The sequence below is a fragment of the Thunnus thynnus genome, chromosome 9, assembly GCF_963924715.1.
Source record: "Thunnus thynnus chromosome 9, fThuThy2.1, whole genome shotgun sequence".
Taxonomy (NCBI): Eukaryota; Metazoa; Chordata; class Actinopteri; order Scombriformes; family Scombridae; genus Thunnus; species Thunnus thynnus.
The window spans coordinates 8,835,127-8,853,723 of NC_089525.1; the positions used below are offsets into that span (position 1 = coordinate 8,835,127).

Genomic DNA, 18,597 nt, shown 5'->3' on the forward strand with positions numbered 1-18,597 from the left:
AAAAGCTCTCTGCTCACCGGCGTAGTTGCTCAGCTCACCTAACTCAATACATGGAGAAGATACAGACCAAACGTTTGGAGGAGACACCGGAGCTACACAAACAGGAATCAGGATGGTGTATACCACGGCTCTGCTCTTTGGACACGGAGTGCCCGTCTTGTCAGAAGAAGAAAGTGTCATGGACATGATAGGAAAGTACTTCCTCCAGCTCACATCCCCGGGCCGAGAGAGGAGCTCAGCCCGGCGGGGAAGCGTCGAGAGCTGCGATGAGACGGATAACAACTCGCTTTGTAAGTAGTTTAAAAAGTTGAATGTAGATAGTTTTGTTAATGAAAGACAATGTGTCTTCTTTCTTCTCACGGTAGACAAAGATGAAACGGCAGAAAAGTAATAAAAACAGTACATGTAAGGTTAAAACATCAGTTATAATGAGCTGAGTAGAACACAGAAGCGTTAAACACTGACCTAACTACATTTAGATATTAATGCGCTAACATCATAATTAGAACTAACACTATGTATTATTTGGCGGAAGAAGAACAAATTATTTGGTTAATCTCCCTGATGGTGATGTTTCTGATGTATTACATCAGAAACAGGTCTCTGGTCAGCTGATGTGCTGAGCTGTTGTCACTGCTTCTCTCAGCTGCTGATACTCAGCCTTTATTCTGATGAGTACAAGATTTTAGTGCAGTATCCTTAAATAAAATAGGGCATGAACCATACTCCTGCTTTTGTGAAATATTTAAAGATGATGTCAGGGGATAAAATAGGAATACACTAGAATTGCATTTACTGTTAGCAGCTGTCACAAAAACACTTATGAAATGTACTTACTGTGAATTAATGCTGCTTGTTCTAACAGTGCCCTTATTGTCTTTCGACAGTTGCCAACCTGGATGCTGGTCTGGAGGACGGAGAGAGGCTCCTTCAACAAGATGTGACCCGACAGATAGAGCGCTGTCTGACAGAGGCCAAGGCGTCCATCCTCCACTGCCAGGTGTTGCTGCTGCCTCGCCACATGACCGCCAGGGTTGGCCAGGACGTGGTGCGTTCATCGGCTGATGAACCCTGCGGGCTGCGGGGCGCCTCCATCACGGTCTACATAGAGGGCAAAGATGGCCTCAAGTCCCTGGGGAGCATCTTTCCAGACCCAAGTGTCACCCCTACCTTTGAACTGTCTGTGGTCTTCAAGGCATGTAAAGATGACGGCTGGCCGCCACTCAAGCACATCTTCGATACCAACAAAGTGCTGAAGCTGAGACCAGAGTACCGGCTGGTGAAGAGGAAGCTCTACTCCTCTGCCAGTCCTGTTATTCATGATTTCAACTAGGGGTGAAGATAAGAACCCCCGTTTCACTGTTTGTCTTTTTTGTGTTAATATCATTCCTGACCTCATGTTTTAAATGTCAGGCTACATGCACAAGAGTTGGCCTGGCATGCACTGGAGTTTACTGTGATGTATTTTAGCTGTAGGGAAGTGGATGATATTTTATGTTGTATGAATGTCTAACGTAATGCAGGAAGTCACACTGTTTTTCTGCACCCTGTAACCACAGGATTTTGCACAGATGGGTTGAATGTTCAAAGTATACACTGTAAAGATGAAAACTTCTTCTCAGGAATGGGCAGGTCTCATTCCTTAATTGTGCCATACTTTTGTTATACAAATGTTAAATAAATTTTTTACACTACTGTTACATCCTTGTTTTTTCACTCTTGTGTTTACAGCACTTTTACAATTCACTTATCACCTTTAATAAAACATTGGCCCTCTTCCTCGGTTCACGTACCAAAAGATCTTTGAACTTCAAAACTTGTTTACAAGTAAGGAAAATGATTACACAAGGTTGTTTGGTGTGACATCACTCATCATACAGCAGGTTTCGATCAGTTCATGCAGCTGATAAGATTTCCAGTTATTGCTAGAAGACATGTTGCAGAAGAAGAAAAGTCTCTTGTGAAATCTCTTACAATTACAAGACAAGTGACCACAGACTGATTATGCCACAGTAAAAACTATTTTGACTAGTTTTGAGTTTAGATCAAATAATCTTTTTATTTAACAAATGTACAACAGAACACATGATACATGTATCAGCTAAACAAACACAAAACTCTACATGGTCCATCACACAGGTACAAAACTTGTTTTGTACTCCCAACTAACACATTACACAAACATGTTTCTTACGCTGTTTACATACTGTAGCAGTCTGGCTACGTCCTAAGTAGTGGTTCCCAACCTTGGGGTCGGGACCTCCACAAGGGGTCGCTGGCTCACTCAAAGGGTGAGATGATAGGATACAGAAAAAAAAACCTTTTGGACACAAAATTGTGTTTTTCATCCAGCTTTCTTCTAATGTTTCCTTTATTTCTTGCAGATTTCTGTATTTTACCTCCTCAAACCTCTAAAAGTTATTCAAATAAAACAAAAGTCTTTTCTAGAGCTGCAAGATTAATCAATTAAGTCAACTGACAGAAGATTAATCAGCAACTATTTTGATAATTAAATAATCATTTTATAAGCAAAAAATGACAAAAATAAACTGGTTTCAGCTTCAAATGTGATGATTTATTGCTTTTCTTTGTCAAACGTGATGATTAACTGAATTACTTTGGGTTTTGGATTCTTAGTCACAAAACATTTGATGACGTAACCTTGGACTGTGGGGAACTTTAAAGGATATTTTTCACTATTTTCTGACGTTTTATGGACATAACGATGAATCAAGACAATAATCAGTAACTTAACTGGTAGACAATGTAACATGTGACGACGGGTCCCTGGTAGACTTTGCTTTAGTTTAAGGGGTCACGGGCCAAAAAGGTTGGGAACCACTGTCTTAAGTGACACATAGGGATGCATCAATACTATTTCAGCAACAACAAACTCCACATTTTATGTTTTCACTCATTACTGCCAGGCCAGCTGTTTAAAAAAAAAAGCACATTATGTTTTGTTTTTAGATTGATTTCCTGAAGTTACATTATCATCACATGGTTGTGCAGCTCCGAGCAAAGACTGTTCTGCTGTTTGGAAACTCTGTTGGTGCTTTCATGGACACAGACGTGAAATGTTCAAATCTGCTGCTGAACAGCAACAAAACGCTGACGTGAAATGACGAATCTGTTGATTGATGTACTAATCAGTCTATAAAATGTCAGAAAACAGTGAAAAAGAATTCCCTTCAGCCAAATGCTTGTTTTGTCCCAACGATAGTTTAAAACCAAAGATACTCAATTTACAATCATTTAAAATGGAGAAAAGCAGCAAATGCTCACATCTGAGAAGCAGGAACCAGGAAATGACAAACAATTAATTGGTTATCAAAATAACTGTTGATGGCGCGCCTTGGTAGCCTATTGGTTAAGACGGATGCCATATAACCACGACGTCCATGATTTGAATCCGACTATGGACCTTTGTTTCGTGTCACCCATCATCAATCTCTCCCTTCAATCCCTGTCATCTCTCCACTGTCCCTATAATAAAAAGCAAAAAGTGTCCCCCAAAAATAAAATAAAAAATGTTGACTAATTTTTTGTCAATTGACATGATTGACAATGTATTGAATAATTATGTACTATCAAAAAGACAAAAAAAAGAGCCCAATTCGCATCTCACCACATCTACAATAGCTAGTTTTTCTTTTTCCAGATGATGAGGTGTCCTTGAATGCAATGTCAAAAAGAGACTTTTGAAAATGGGGTACGTGACACTGTTAATGTAAACTTAACAAACCAAACTGTTTACTGTGATGGATTACACACATCAAGAAGGTTTCATGTCTCTGCAGGTTATGAAGCTGATTTTTACGTTTAATTTCACAGGATCCTGAATTTAACAGAGCTCAGGGCTGCATGAATGCAGGTTGTCAATCGAATCTTGTTCTTTGGAAAAAAGGTCAGCAGAACTGTTAAGTATATGCAGTTACAGGCTAAAACCACTGCAGTTCCTCTGTGTGTTGGCCAACACACAGTCTGATCAATTGCCAAACTACGTGGTCAAAAACCACAAGTCTGGTGACGTCATTAGAATTTCTCAATGAAGAAAGACGTCCATTCTTTCATCTATGAAAAAAGGCAGCGAATCCAGTTGTTGAGATTTCTGATATGTTTTTAGTTGATCTCAGAATCACATTTTAGCAGTGATCAAACTAATCTGTCTGATGTTAGACCAACATGCAGTTATAGTATTAATGCATCTGTGATTCAACATGATCAAATTTATCAAGAAGAACTCATCCTGCTCTCTATCATCTGATCCCAAACAAACATTTGCTGGTGAAAATATTCTCTTTCTCTTCTTTTCTGCACCTCCTCAGCGAACTACCTTCGCTGGTGAAATGATATTTGGGGAAAGGGGGTGCGCTGGCCTTTTTTTGGCCAGGAGTGAAATCCCATGGTGCTGCATGTTAACCAATCGTAGGAACCGTCGAAGAGGAAACTCAATGCAGCTCTCTCAGACACATTTACACACGCACATCCACACATACCCTCGTCTACGCCAAAGCACGAATGCATTAGTGTGTCCACTCACACACCAGGCACACAGAGACGGCACAGTCCTCCACAGAAAACGACCAAAGTGACCAGTAAGTATTCAGCTCCACCTTCTCTGACTCCAAGAGTGGCTCTTTGTCTCTCTTAGTGTCTCGTTCTCTGAAATCTCAAGTCTATTTCTTCATTTTGAGGTCTGCCTCCATGGCACTACGGCGACCCCTGGTGCCTCCATCCTGTAGCAGAGAAACAGACGAGGAGAAACCGGGGAAAAGAAAGAGAGGGAGAGCGGGAAGAATAATTAACATAAAGGGTGGAGAGGTCAAAAGTCAGCTGGGCCGAGTGATGGGAGGCCCGATGTGATTGACCTCCGCACAAAAACACAGCACAGTCCACCTCGGAGGGCTTCCTCCCCAAATGAAGAACAGAAAAAACAAAACAAATGATGATCAAAAAGGAATAATTCAACAGAAAAGAAGGAGAAAAGAAATTAGAACATGCAGAGACACGGACGGTCGCACGTCAACAGAAAAACACAGGAAACCGGCATGGGGTCAATAACCGAAGGTCGACGGAAGCTTGAGTGATGAAAGGTTACTGGAGCCTGTGTGTGTGTGTGTGTGTGTGTGTGTGTGTGTGTGTGTGTGTGTGTCCAAGTGGGCAAACAGAACTTAAAAGTTTATGAAGGTGATACAGACAGTGTTTGCAGAGATTTGTGTAAATGAATGTGTGTGTGTGTGTGTGTGTGTGTGTGAAACTGTAGGAGACAGCAAGAGTGAGAGAGAGGTTCTTTAACTCTTATCCATACGACTCTTATCTCTTAATCACTCTGTTAATAGTGATTCCAGTGTTTGATTCACTTTAATGGTCAGAGTTACTGTTTGTCATCTTAGTTATAAAACTGACACAGAAACTTATTAACCAGACTTATAGTGCAGTGTTTGCTCAAGATCAAGGAAGCTGAGCTATAACTTTCCTAAATTATATTAACCTTCACTTAACTGCATATAAATGACTTGAACTTGATATTTTATTTGAATAGTTGTAGTTGCAACTAAGGATTATTTTCAATATTGATTAATCTGTCAATTATTTTCTCGATCACGTGATTATCGTCTATGAAATGTTAAAAAATTGTGAAAAAATTGCATTCACAATTTCTTAGAGGCCACCGTGACGTCTTCAGTTTTATTAGCTTGTTTCGTCTGACTAACAGTCAGATAGGATAAGTTATTAACTTGACTGCCATATATGACAAAGAAAAACAACAAACTGTCACACACAACAAGCAGGAACTAGAAAATGTGAAACTGAAACAATCATTCAATATCAAAATAGTTGATTCATTTTCTGTCGATCAACTGATTGATTAATCGTTGCAGCTCTACTTTACTGGTTATACGCTGCAGTGAAACTACATTTCAAACAAACACGTTCTTTGCTTTTAAGCATTTTGTTTTTCGTGCTCCTGAAAAGAAAAAATCACTATTATTTAATATATATAATAACCTTTAATTCAGTTCACTGAAAACAGTGACTGCTTCTGAAATTAAATGTGTTTGTGACAGTACACTTACCAAAAAGGTTGTACTTAATTACTAGTTAATGAATATTATTGCTTTATTTTTTATGGCTCATATATTATTCAGATCCACACTACTTCACCTCCTTCAGGCCACTAATGAACTGAACAGAGAGAAAGAAAAGAAGAGAGGTGAAAAGTACAGGCATGTGTACCCAGTGTTTTTCAGTGTGTGTGTGTGTGTGTGTGTGTGTGTGTGTGTGTGTGTGTGTGTGTGCGTTGAGACAAGCGTGTGCGGAGCGTGGCCTGGTTCTGGTGAAATCTGAGGGAGAACCTGAATACTTACAAAGAGAGAGAGAAGGAAAGCAGGAGAGGCCATTGGGACACTGTCCTGTAGAAGGACAAACATTGGTGTGAGAAAGAGAGAGAAAACACACACATGTGCGTGAGAAAGCAAGATTCATACAAGTCTGCGTCCAACACAGAAGCACGCGGAGGGACGAGCGTCCATTTGACCTCTGCACGGCACATACACACACATACACACACAAACATACATACAAAACATCGAAAAGACAGATTTACACATCCACGAACACACAGACTCCTATATGCAGGCAGTAAATAGTGACACAGACAGACACATAGAAGTACATAAAGGCATCAGACACAAACAAGCACAGGCAGGTTCACTCCCAAAACACACAAACATGTATTTAAGACAACTCATAAACATTATACTACAGTTCCTATCATGACGCCTATGAAAATATCATAACTTTCAATTAGTTATAGCACATCCAGGATCTACTAATGTTTTTCCTTGCTAGTTTATTAATAGGTCAGCAGTGTAGGTCTTACTTTGGAAAAACAGCTGAGCAAAGATCATAAAACATTTATGGAACAATTTGTCCAATATTTTATGCAAAGTTCAAAATCCAATAATACTTCTGGACTTCCCAATAAAATTGACTACATTACTAAGTATTCCCTGTCTGGAAATGACTTCTCTAAATTCCCTAATCCTTCAAAAATGCTGTGATCACCAGGAACCCTGTTGGAGACACACTCAATACACCCACCATTAATACACAGACACACACAGTCACACACACACACACACAACAGCAGATAAGAAAATTAATTGCAGACAGAAGCAGACAGTCAGTCTGTCAGACAGGGGAGGACAAACAGCTGAGTCAGTGACAGGCAGATGCAGACAGACAGAAGTTAGTGAGGAGAGGAGCAGCCAGCATGCAGGACATGAAGTAGCTGGGAACTCAAGGCCAGGGATTATTCCACTGAAGCACATAATAGCGAGCGGAGAGGAGCGTGGATCTGGTGACAGCGGCACCGAGACCGTCCCATGTATTCAACAGTGTGGGAAATTCTGACTTTTGTACAATAAGTGGAAATATGATGATGCGTGTATTTCAAATATAATCAGCGTCAAGCTTTTGAGTAATTGACCCTGTAGTTAACTCATCATAGACACCAAAATTATTCATGCATGCTCAGTGTAGCACTGGCTCTGGTAATGCATGTTATTATTTCAGCATAAATTATGCTGAGTGTGACACGATTCAGTGATAGTAAGTTTTCAGCAGAAGCCAAAATGAGAAGACTAAGCATTTAAAGCCAAAAAGTTGGAAAGAACTCCTTTAAAGTCATAAAATAGAATAAATACAACAGAAGTGATGTACCAAGGAAATGTATTTATTCAGCTATATTTTGGTGAATATATGTGTCATACTGACCAAACAGATGGTCATTAATAGAATTCATTGGAACAACTGTGTATCCAAGCTAGCTACAGCTGCCATCCTGAGAGATGACTGTTTGAGGTTGTTTCAGTAAAACTGAAACTTGACAGTAAAAATGTGTTAAGAAAAAATGCATTTTCAACAGAAAGGCTCAGTGTGAGGTTGACAAATTTGTGATTAAATTACACAGTTATGGCCACAAACTTCACTACTGAATGACTTTACATGTCCATTTCACAAAATTCTTGTTCACAAACCATTACTGTCTTCAATTAACATAAGAATTCTATCAGTGGTTTGGTTTCCCTTTACATAATGTATATTTATGTATTTTCAAACAGATTTTATATGATGTCAGCCAACAGTAGTTGATTAACTGAGAGCTGAACAAAAATAAATCTTTCAGGTGCTTGACATTACTGTACTGTTTTATAAGCAAAAGATTCACAACTGTATAAATGGGGAGTGTTAACAACATTTATCTGTGTTGTATAGACAACTGAGACCTTTCACCACCTGCAAATAATCTGATTAATGAAAGGCTCTGCACGCCCACACACGTGTTCTGAGGTCTGGGCTGATCAGACCTCTGCTCAGGTTCAGGTCGGGTGGAGCTACTGTGTGCAGGAGTTTTCTGAGGTCACAAAACTTGTTATACAGTACCTAAAAGAATATGTTGTCTCGGCCTAACAGGAGCGACAAAACTAACAGAGTCAGAGAGATGTCAGTCTTTTCACAAACACTCCAGAGAAGAGGCTTCATCTGCCAAAGTCAGTGAAAATATGAGGATTTGGAGGCGTTATAGAGCACTTCATGAAAACCTAAGATGTGTTTGACACTTTGGGAGACTTTTGAGGGAATGCTAATATTAGTCCCCCCCCACACCGAGTTGCCCAACCCACCTTCTCGGCCGGCTCGCCTGGCTTACGATTTCCCTCCCTGCCGCGGAGGCTCTTGGCGGAGATGGCGCTCTCTGAGGTCTGCATGATGAGCTGGGTGGCCAGGAACTGCTGGACGTGCTCCAGGACGTCACGCTGCATCTCCAGCGCCATGTGGTACACGTCGTGGTCTGACGAGTTGTACATGACGGCATTCTGAAACATCAGCATGATGTCGCGCTGGAACTCGGCGGTCGTACGGATCACACCGGACTCGATGTTCTTCTTGATGGCAGACAGGTCCATGGGTCTGGAACAGGACGGGTAGGTGGAGTAGCAGGGTGGAGGGAGATTGTGGGTGTTAAGTTTGTGTCTACCATCAACGGTGTGTTTAATGGAATTTTAGTACTATTAGCATTCAGCATCTTTACTAAACAACGTTTGCTTTGCCAGGATAATTTAAGAGCAGCGTGTGTGATCTAACCTGTGTACGATGCTGTGGTAACCGGGAGCGATGTCGTCTGACACAGGCTGTAAGAAGACGCTGGCATACCTGAGAGACACAAGACACCAGCAACAGTAAAACATCAGTTATCCTCTAACAGCTTTTATTCTAAACCACACCATGTTACATGTTATGTAACTAAGTTTGCATGTATTTTATTTCTACAGAGAGGTAAAAAAATCAGTTTTAGTGCAACTATGTCGAAGATTGTAATGCAATCTTGCTCTTAATCCCAGCGTTTTCAGTTAGTCAATAGAGAAGGCACAAATAAAAAACAAAAATGTTGAATAAATAATTTTCAGAATATGGAGTTTGGTCCAGATTTATCCTTAGTTAAACCTCTACATGCTATTTGATGGCACGACAGCTCATTAACAATCAGCCTGGTTGTGTGATAACATTAAAATGAGGACTCTGATTTGTTGTTGAGGTCGAGACACGCCTAGGAGCTCCACCTGTGGTTGGCTGCGGCTCTCCACACCAGCATAATGGCTTTCTTCCAGATCTTCTGGGCCTGCACGGCCTCCTGATCCTCACCGCATGTAGACCTGATGCAGACAGAGAGAAGACAGAGGAAGTGAGGGCAGGGTGGGGAGTGAAGAGAGAAATGTCAAGTCCACAGTGAATGAAAATAGAAAACAGAAGAGAAACAACAGTGGCAGAGAGACAAAAGCATATACTGTTAAGAGTTTTTATGTCAGCAGCCAAAGACTGCTTAGCTCAGAGAAATGGAATCCTAATCTGATTCAGAGGTCATGACATGAATATTCATGACAAATGCCAGCTAAGCTTTATCTAGATTTAAAGCTGCAGTTCTCCTAAAAGAAGGGCAAGGTTTATTTCAGTACATGCCCCTGCATTTACACAGTTTTCTATATATAGAACACAAATGCTTAGAAAATACAGCTCTTGAGACACAGTTATAAGTCATTCCTGCAACCACCAAAACACCTGGACACTTACAGCTGGGAGGAAGACGCAGGGCTGCTGGCCAGTGAATCTGCTGTGTAGCGTTGGGAGGCAGGTCCGTAGCCGTCTTCACTCTCACTGGCTGCCCGTTCCACCTCTGACAAATAGGGACCCTCCCCCTCGCCACACTCCTTCAGTTCCATCCCTTCTTCAGGGTCGCCCTCGCTCCCCGCCTCCTCCTCCTTCACCTCCTGGATTCAAGAAGACACGCAAATAGAGTTAAATCCCTGCATTTCACAAACCGTGCTGTGTATGCGTGTAAGTACACATAAGTGTGTAACCTTGGACTCTTTCCCAGACACAGAGCTGTCCTCAGAGTCTGTGGGACAAAAAAAATGAGAAGAGGATTAGACGACAAACATATGAGCATGATTTGTGTGTGTGTATGTGTGTGTTTCCGCCACCCACCTAGACAAGGCGGGTTGGGCTCAGGCTGACTCCACTCCTCTCCTTCACTCTTCACCGTTGCTTCGGTGGCTTCCTTCCCCGCTGCCCCCTCTTCTGTGACTTCGCTTCCTGTCGCACCGTCGTCAGAGGCGACAGAAGAAGTGACATCACTTCCCGTCACCTCAGGTCCCTCACAGTTTCCCTTGAGCTGTTCTTCTCTCTTTGTATCTGGTTGATTCTGGGTCTCCAGACCAGCAGCAGTCGGGGCGGCCATTGCAGCCACATCCTGAGGCTCCTGTGTGGGGTCAGAGTCTTGGACTGTGGGTGTGGGGTCTGAAGCCTTCAGCTCCTGTGTCTCCCAGGGGCCTGGGAGGGTGTGTCCTTCTGAGACGGCCTCTTCGCACAGAGAGAGGGCTGCTTCCACTGCCGCCGCATCCAAAGCCTCCACAGAGTCATCCACCTGTGAAGGAGGACAGTGAGGGAGAAAGACAAGCAGAGAGAAAAAGCAGGGAGAAAAAAGATGTAAGAGGTTGCTGAAAACTTCACACACACACACCCAACTAGTTTAGTCTACAACATGCTGCCAAGAGTTCTCATTTGCTTTGTAACTGCAGTGGTTTTGTTCATTTGTCTTTACATGTCAATATCCGTTTTTGTGAAGAACTGTCTCAGAACTGTGTTTCAAAGTCATAAACAAGCTTTTAAGTTATGTTTTTAAACCAGGCTTGACTTGATCGCATTAGCTATGGGTTGGCTTTATGAAAGTTTAATCCTGGTTCTGTTTGTTCAAGATGATTAAAGACACAACCTTCTGTTATTTTTCTGCACTGAGAATTGGTCACAAGAGGTCAAACATTTCAATGTTTTGTGTTTATCATGCATGTGATTGGTTACCTTAAAAATTGATTGAGTGAAATTCATACTAATCTTTGCAAGCAAGAAAAAAAAAACACACACACATTCCAAAAGTCACCAAACAAGTGATTCAACATGAAACAAATGAGTGTTGCTGTAATAAACAGCAGCATTTTGTCTCTTTGGTATCCAGTTTAAGAATACAATTTTCAAAGTTTGGAGATTAAAGGAGTTTGTCTAATTTTTTGATGTATGTGGAGGATTAAGACATTATTCTTCCTCATACATAAAACATTTTCCATCAGTTACTGTCTATAATCTGTTCATATGAATCTTGTTACACTGTCCTCACAAACTAGCATCACAAGAGCAAAGTAGTCCTCTATAAATATAAATACTCTCTACACTGTCTACCTGGTCTGGACTGATGCAAAATGACATGGACCTTTTCACACACAGACACAGTATGTACCTTCTCCTCTATGATGGCAATGATGTCTCCCACTGTCTCCAGGTCCAGTTCGTCTCCCATGTAAGATACAGCAACAAGGTCCTCTTCTACTAATCCCGTCTCCTCACCGAGCTCTGCCTTCACTTCAGCTTCCCCCTCTGCAGGACACACACGGAAGAATAAATAAGAACACAAGCACAAATAAAACCTCACTGCAATCTAAAATTATGAGTAATTATTGGGTCTGATCCAAGAATCATCATCTTCTGTGTGCAACAAAACAGCAACCCTAAAACAAGACCTAACACCCCGTTACATAGATGGAAACATTCAGTGACATAAAATTAAACGTCCAGCCATAACACCACTCTACAATTTGTTTGTTTGCTTTTGTTGCTTAATTATTTTAGGGGGCTCTTTTTCTTTATTCAAAGATAGACAGTAAAAAAGTAACATGAAATAAAGGGAGCAACAAAAGGCAGAGCGTGATTTACCCCAAGAGTCATCCTTCCAGTCAGGTAAGGCACTATTCATTTACATGTAGTATCAAGCCAAACTGTTATGACAAGTACACAGTATTTACCTGTGATGACCTCATGACCAGGTGGTAGAGGAGTGGCAGCAGTGGCTGTCTGTACTCCGTTGGTAAGGCTTCCAGTAGAGTCTCCATCCGCAACCTGACATCAACAGATACATGTTTTCATCCAGCACTGTTAGTGGTAGTAATCCAACAAAGTCTGCAAAAAAATCTGCCCCATCATGACTGATGACCAACAGTGTCAGTGTGAGGTAGCTACAACTGAATTTTGCATATTGCTTCATGTGATTTAACATCATCTTGAACTATTCTTTCTTGTAATATTTGATGTTTAAACGCAAGCTGAGCTGGCTCTCACCAGGCGGGGGCTGGCTGAGATGAGGTTGCCTTTTTTCAGCAGTTCTGACAGGAGAGGAGAGGGTGGTGGTGTGGCCTTCTGGGTCAGGAGCCTCTTCTGTGGTGAGTCATCTACTAGTGCGGCCAGGCCTCCATCTTTGGGCCCTGGGCCTGGAGCCTCTGTCGCTGGTAGAAACACTCCGACCCCCTGGGCCTGGCAAAGGCAGCAAGTAATCAGTGTTTGGCATACTGCGCTGCAAGAGCTGAAATATTTCCTGCTGATCTCGAACTCAAACATAAACAGCTACACTACGGACTTTCATTTGACCAAAGATCATGATGTTGAATTAAAGAACATATGAGGGCCCCAAAAATCCACCATAGTGTATATGAGGATGTTCTTACAACAGGGTGGATGCTGTTGTCATCAGAGGCGACACCTCCTGTATCCATGGGCGGTGTGGAGACCGAGGAGTCGGTCTGAGAATCCATTGTGGGGGGACTGGCACCCAGAGGAGAACGTACAGTTACACTGGGCAGACGCTTAGGTGTGTTTTTGACTGCCTGACGAGCTGTGACAAGGAGAGAGAGACAGAGAGGGTGTGAGAGAATGAATTGATCTGTTTATTACAGGGAAGATTATTTCAAAGAAATCAGAAAAGAAGGAGGCAACACAAAACCCATAAGCATCATGTGATACAGTGGTCATCCCAACATCAGAGAAACAACCCCTTGTCCTAGAGGGTATTTAAAAAAACAACTAAAATATTCTAATGTGTTTGTTATCAAAGGAATATTTTGATGCACTGTCAAAATCTCTATCACAGCACACCAGGCCGTGTATGGAGAGTGACAACAGCAACAACATACACAGCAGCTACATCTATTACAGAGATAAGAGTGTGATGTTTCCAATAAATCCCCACATGGTACAATGATGTTCAGATTTCCTGAAGAAATCTCAGCAGAAACCAACCAAGCCTACCCTGATATGCAGTTTCTGTGGCTTTCCTCTTCTGCTCTGCTTCCTCTTCATCCTGTTTCTTCTTTCTGGATTTGGGGAAACAAACACTTTAATGATTTTTGAGGAGATGGTAGCTGATGTAAAGGAGAGACATGAGACTGTGGCTGAAAGGCTGCAAGAACCAACTAGGAAAACACTCTGCTGTGCTTTAATAACTACTGTTGAAGTGATGAGGAGCCAAAATGTTGGACAAATGGACACTTTGACCAGTTGGTGTTATTTTAAATTACCATTTAAAGTTATTAAGATTCATCCTCTGGGAGCCATGAATATCTGTACCAAACTGCATGTGAATCCATCCAATAGATGTTGAAGTATTTCACTTTCTAGACAGATTGTGTGTTTTGAATCTGAAAACCACCACTTGAAAATATGTTGTAAGTCATATATTAACTATATAGCAACAAAAGAATCTAAAGGATTTGCATCAAACAGAAGAACTAACAGATAAGAGTCTTACACAGTGATCTCTGCCCACAGCTCCTTCAGCTGGGAGTCCATGTGACCCGTCTGTATCAGATCCACCTCTTTCTTCAACTTCCTGTCAGAATAGAGAGCACACGGGGGTTTAAAGGTCATATCTCACAGGCCTTACAAGTGTTTCTTTCAAGCGCATAGGTACCTGTACTGCTCTTGTGTGTCTCGCAGTAGTTTTTTCAGCTCCTCTATCCTCTCAGTGGTCAGCCTGCGTACAATGACATCTTCGATAGTCTCGACTACCTCACCCTTCTCACCACGCTTACGCCTGGAACACAGGAGAGCACAAACACTTTAAGTCAACTCTCAAAATGTTTTAACCATGGTAAAAAAAAACCCTCAAAAGCAGCAACACATTCTTATGATTGTGCACATATGTGTGTCTGTGTATTGGGGTACTGACTTTGGTGCTTCTGTGGCTTCCAGCAGCTCAGAGTATTGAGAGGCACAGTGCTGAGAAACAGAGAGAAAATGTGTTATCCTCAGGCAAACGTTTGTCACAGTATAATTACTGTTATATACTCAAAAGAACTATTGTGAGACAAATTTTGAACATGTTGTGTTGCATGATATGTCTGTCACCTTCTGTGAGAACCAGTCGGGTGGACGACCCGGCTCCGAAAAAGGCTTGATGGCTCGACTTACTGACACCCTGGAAGACAAAGAAATTCCTCAGAATAGAATCAGAAAAAAATCACTTGTTGAGAAGATCTGAGAATAAATGCATGCAGGTATTGAACTAACTCATTCAAACTAGAGATACATATGTATTTAGAAATATACATGAAGACAGACTAAGCAATGCAGGTATTGTAAAAAAAATTTAATTTAAAAAAAAAAAAAACCCGACTGTATAAGCTCTGGGGGAGTAAATCAAAAACACAAAATTCTGGGCAGCTCTGTCACATCTGTTGTTAAAGGGGCACCACAATGACACATTTGTGTCTGTAAATTTGTATTTCAATTCATTTTCAATATGGTTCAGCTCATACAAGTACTTGAGCTTCTCTTAGAAACTGCATATTGATTATCAATGTCATGGGACTGAGCTGAATAAACTCCTATCAGTCATTTTTTAGACATGACAGCTTGCCCAAGTCTGACCTCTGCTGGTCAAAATGTAGGTTACTAACTGCTGCACTGAACAGAATATGGGCTGAAGAATGAACATGACCACATGATGCATGTTTTATTGCTTTTCATTTTTAAAGACAAAAAAACTCATTTCAATTTGCTTCTTGCATACAGTGTGAAGTAATGGATCGATGCTCTTTTTTTATTAAGTAGATTACTGTTGAAGAGTAAAACTTGGTAATTTTATTAATTTTTTTTAGACAGTATATCTTTCAATACTCTAATTTTAAAAATTGAAATTTTTAAAATTCATTCTCCGTACCTTTTTTTTTTTTGTTTACTGGTGCTTTAGTGGTTCAAATATCAGCACACGATACTGGTTATCAGCAGCTTAATGACATTAGAGCTGATGACACATCTGTATTCATCAGTTCAGGTGAGTTTTATCATTTCTGGACAATACAATCGTTCTGTTTAGTCTATAACAGGTTTCGGAAACAACGGTGGCAAACACTGAAATCTTGAAGAAAACCGTTTATATCCCAGTGTGAGCTATCTTGCGGTTGTACACCTTGTGTTCAAAGAATAACAAAGACATAAATATACTGGTGAATGATGGGATGCCTGTAGAACAGTTTTTACGTACAGCTAAACACAAAACTCTTACAGTTTATGTCTCCTCCTTACTGTACCTCCATGACAATATTTAAATATGTTAGACAGAACTCTCTATATTTCTTTAAATCTCTGTGGCTACCCCCTTTACGACTGACAAACAGCTGAGTGTATTATGGAGAGGGTTTTCTGTTTACCAGTTCTGGTCGCCACTCCTCATAACCGAGGAGGCCAGGCACAGTTTCTCCCTGACCGACCAGGGCTCCGTTGGCCCCACATTCAGTATCTTGTGTTCTGTGAAAAAAAAACACAAATATCAGAAACATCTTTATTGGCCAAGTATGTTTACACATACAGGGGATTTGACTTCCGTTTAGTGGCTCTCAATGTACTTACACAGAATAACAACAATCTTCAGAAATATACACAAGGAATTATATACCCGTGAAACTGTTTTTGTGGAATATAAACAGGATACAAATAGTGCAATTTTAAATGGTGAAAAAAAGACGTTACTTTATATACATATAGTATGTAGTGAAATGTATTGGACATTTTGTATTTAAATTAATTAAACTAAAATAAGTATGTATAATTTGTAGGTGCAATGGGTATTATAGTACAGGGTTATTGCACAGAACCTGAGTCAACTACATATACAGAGAAATTATAACATGTCCAGGTATTCTTAGTTAGATTCAATCTTTCATTTCAGCGTACAAACACTGAGAAATTAAAATCAACACATGATAACCTATAAACCTCACTCCCAGAACACCCTAAGTGCATTTTCAGTGTTTGTTTTGCTAGAACACAAATAAACCCCTGCGGTGCGTTTTCGTTTGAGCGCTTCTACCGCTGATCATAAAACAATATACACGACATATATATAAGTTACACAGTGTACAAAACAAATAACAGTATCTAATAAACAAATGTTTCTGTAGTTACTTTTTGACTACAACTGAATCTCAGCTCGTATTGTCTGTTGTTATGATCGATTTGTTTACACACATGAATATGACGGTCCAATGCCCATACAACCCAAATAAACTATACAGTCTGTGGTTTATTAAAACAAAAAAACAACATTAAAACGACCTGCAGCAGCACCGGCTGTTCACTATAAAACATTTTATTATTTATCAAAGTTAGCTCGCTATTGTTAGCTTGTATCGTGTTTATAGGATGCTTTTAAGATTCATTATAGCAATGCACTTTTTATTCATTTAGGTTTTGGGGCTCGCAAACAGTTTGAAAAGCATTAACAACTAATGAAAGTAGTTATAAGCTACGTTTCAGCACACAATAACATACAGTTTGCTAATATTTAATTAACGTTAGTAGCGTTAGCTGGGGGAACACATTCATGAGACACACACAGCTACTCGGCGTAACGTTTTATCAACAAACTACGTTACTCTGCCCAACTTAAATACATGAATTACAATGTTTAGAGTGTGTTTGCTGTTTGTTCATAATCGAAAATCACAAGAAACCCGATAAAGGGTTGGAAAACATTACTCACTGCCTATCCCGCTCGCCATTTCCTTTGTGACACGGCCGCGAGCCCAACTTCCGCCGGAGTGGTTTTAGTTGCACACACGTTAAGATGAACTGAACTGAACGCAAAAGGAAAGAAAAAAGATTTAAAAATGAATGAAGCTCGTACACCGATGTTTGACAGAGCCGCAGTAAAGAGAGTTGAATGATAGCTCCAAAATATAAATAAAACAACAGTCAGATGCCCATATGAACACTAAAGGAGGTTGTCCTCGCTGTAATCATTCCTCCAGTTCATACAGGTTAAAAGATCCCCTTCAAATGTGCTTTATTGTGAGTGATAGAGGCCAAAATCTAGTGTGTCCACACGGTCATTTTCTGCAAAAATGCATTTAAACATTTAAGTGTGGCTTATTCGAGGCTTCAGCGTCTGAGTTAGTCATATCAAGTGGATATCTGCCACATTTACAGTCTTTTTAACATCAAATTCCCTCTTTGTGTTTCCTCGGGCAGTGTTGAGCTGCAGTGGAAGTATAGTAACAAAAAGAGGGACTTTGGCACTAAAAGACTGTAATGTTGAAAGATATTGACTCATTTGGATGGCTCATTTGCACAGAAGAAGGCTTGTGGATTTTGTCCACCATCACTTACATTGTAAGTGCATTACGAAGGGATCTTCTAATGGTCAGTATGAACAGGAGGAATGATTATGGCAAGAAGAAACTGTTTAAATGTTTTTTTGGGCACCTGACTGTTGTTTTAAGAAAGACTTGACAAACTGTGAACCTGTCATTTGAACTGAATAAAGGCTCTGTGCGGTTTCCATTTTCATGCCCAGTCAGCCATTAAAGCCTATAGTGTGATATGACATTTGATCCTCCTTTATTTTTTGATCGCATGAATCATGACGATCATCATAAACGTCTCAACCAAGTGTTACAAGCAGGTGCTTATTGGGTCTTGCCAGAGAGCAATGACCAAAGTGAAAATGTGAGTTGGTGTTGTGAGCAGGGCTGTAGACAGGATTTTAGAAAGTCCAGTTGGACTTAAGTCCCCCAACAAAACACCACCTGATCAGGACATTTTTGACTAGACACCAAAAAAGTTGATTTTCTGATATGATTTAATTAAATTATTATAATTACATTTTCTCTCACATTCTTTATTTGTTTAATTGTGTGTTTTTCTGTAATTTGC

At 40.5% G+C, this 18,597-nt stretch overlaps 2 protein-coding genes across 2 annotated transcripts; one reads left to right on the top strand and one right to left on the bottom strand.

Annotated features, from left to right (window-relative positions):
- si:ch211-39i2.2 (DNA damage-inducible transcript 4-like protein-like) lies at positions 1-1,700 on the top strand. The gene is made up of 2 exons (XM_067598668.1): positions 1-290; positions 888-1,700. The coding sequence occupies exons 1-2, from the start codon at positions 113-115 to the stop codon at positions 1,331-1,333; spliced, it is 624 nt and encodes a 207-aa protein (XP_067454769.1). The 5' UTR covers positions 1-112; the 3' UTR covers positions 1,334-1,700.
- Positions 1,701-2,032: 332 nt separating this feature from the next.
- Positions 2,033-17,527, bottom strand: brd8b (bromodomain containing 8b). Its single transcript, XM_067598669.1, has 18 exons — positions 17,426-17,527; positions 16,095-16,191; positions 14,791-14,860; positions 14,612-14,661; positions 14,354-14,476; positions 14,192-14,272; positions 13,693-13,757; positions 13,113-13,279; positions 12,730-12,921; positions 12,417-12,510; positions 11,855-11,991; positions 10,549-10,987; positions 10,422-10,459; positions 10,135-10,331; positions 9,627-9,719; positions 9,151-9,219; positions 8,691-8,976; positions 2,033-4,739 (listed from the first exon to the last, which is right to left on the bottom strand). The coding sequence occupies exons 1-18, from the start codon at positions 17,442-17,444 to the stop codon at positions 4,680-4,682; spliced, it is 2,277 nt and encodes a 758-aa protein (XP_067454770.1). The 5' UTR covers positions 17,445-17,527; the 3' UTR covers positions 2,033-4,679.
- Between the last annotated feature and the right edge of the window lie 1,070 nt (positions 17,528-18,597).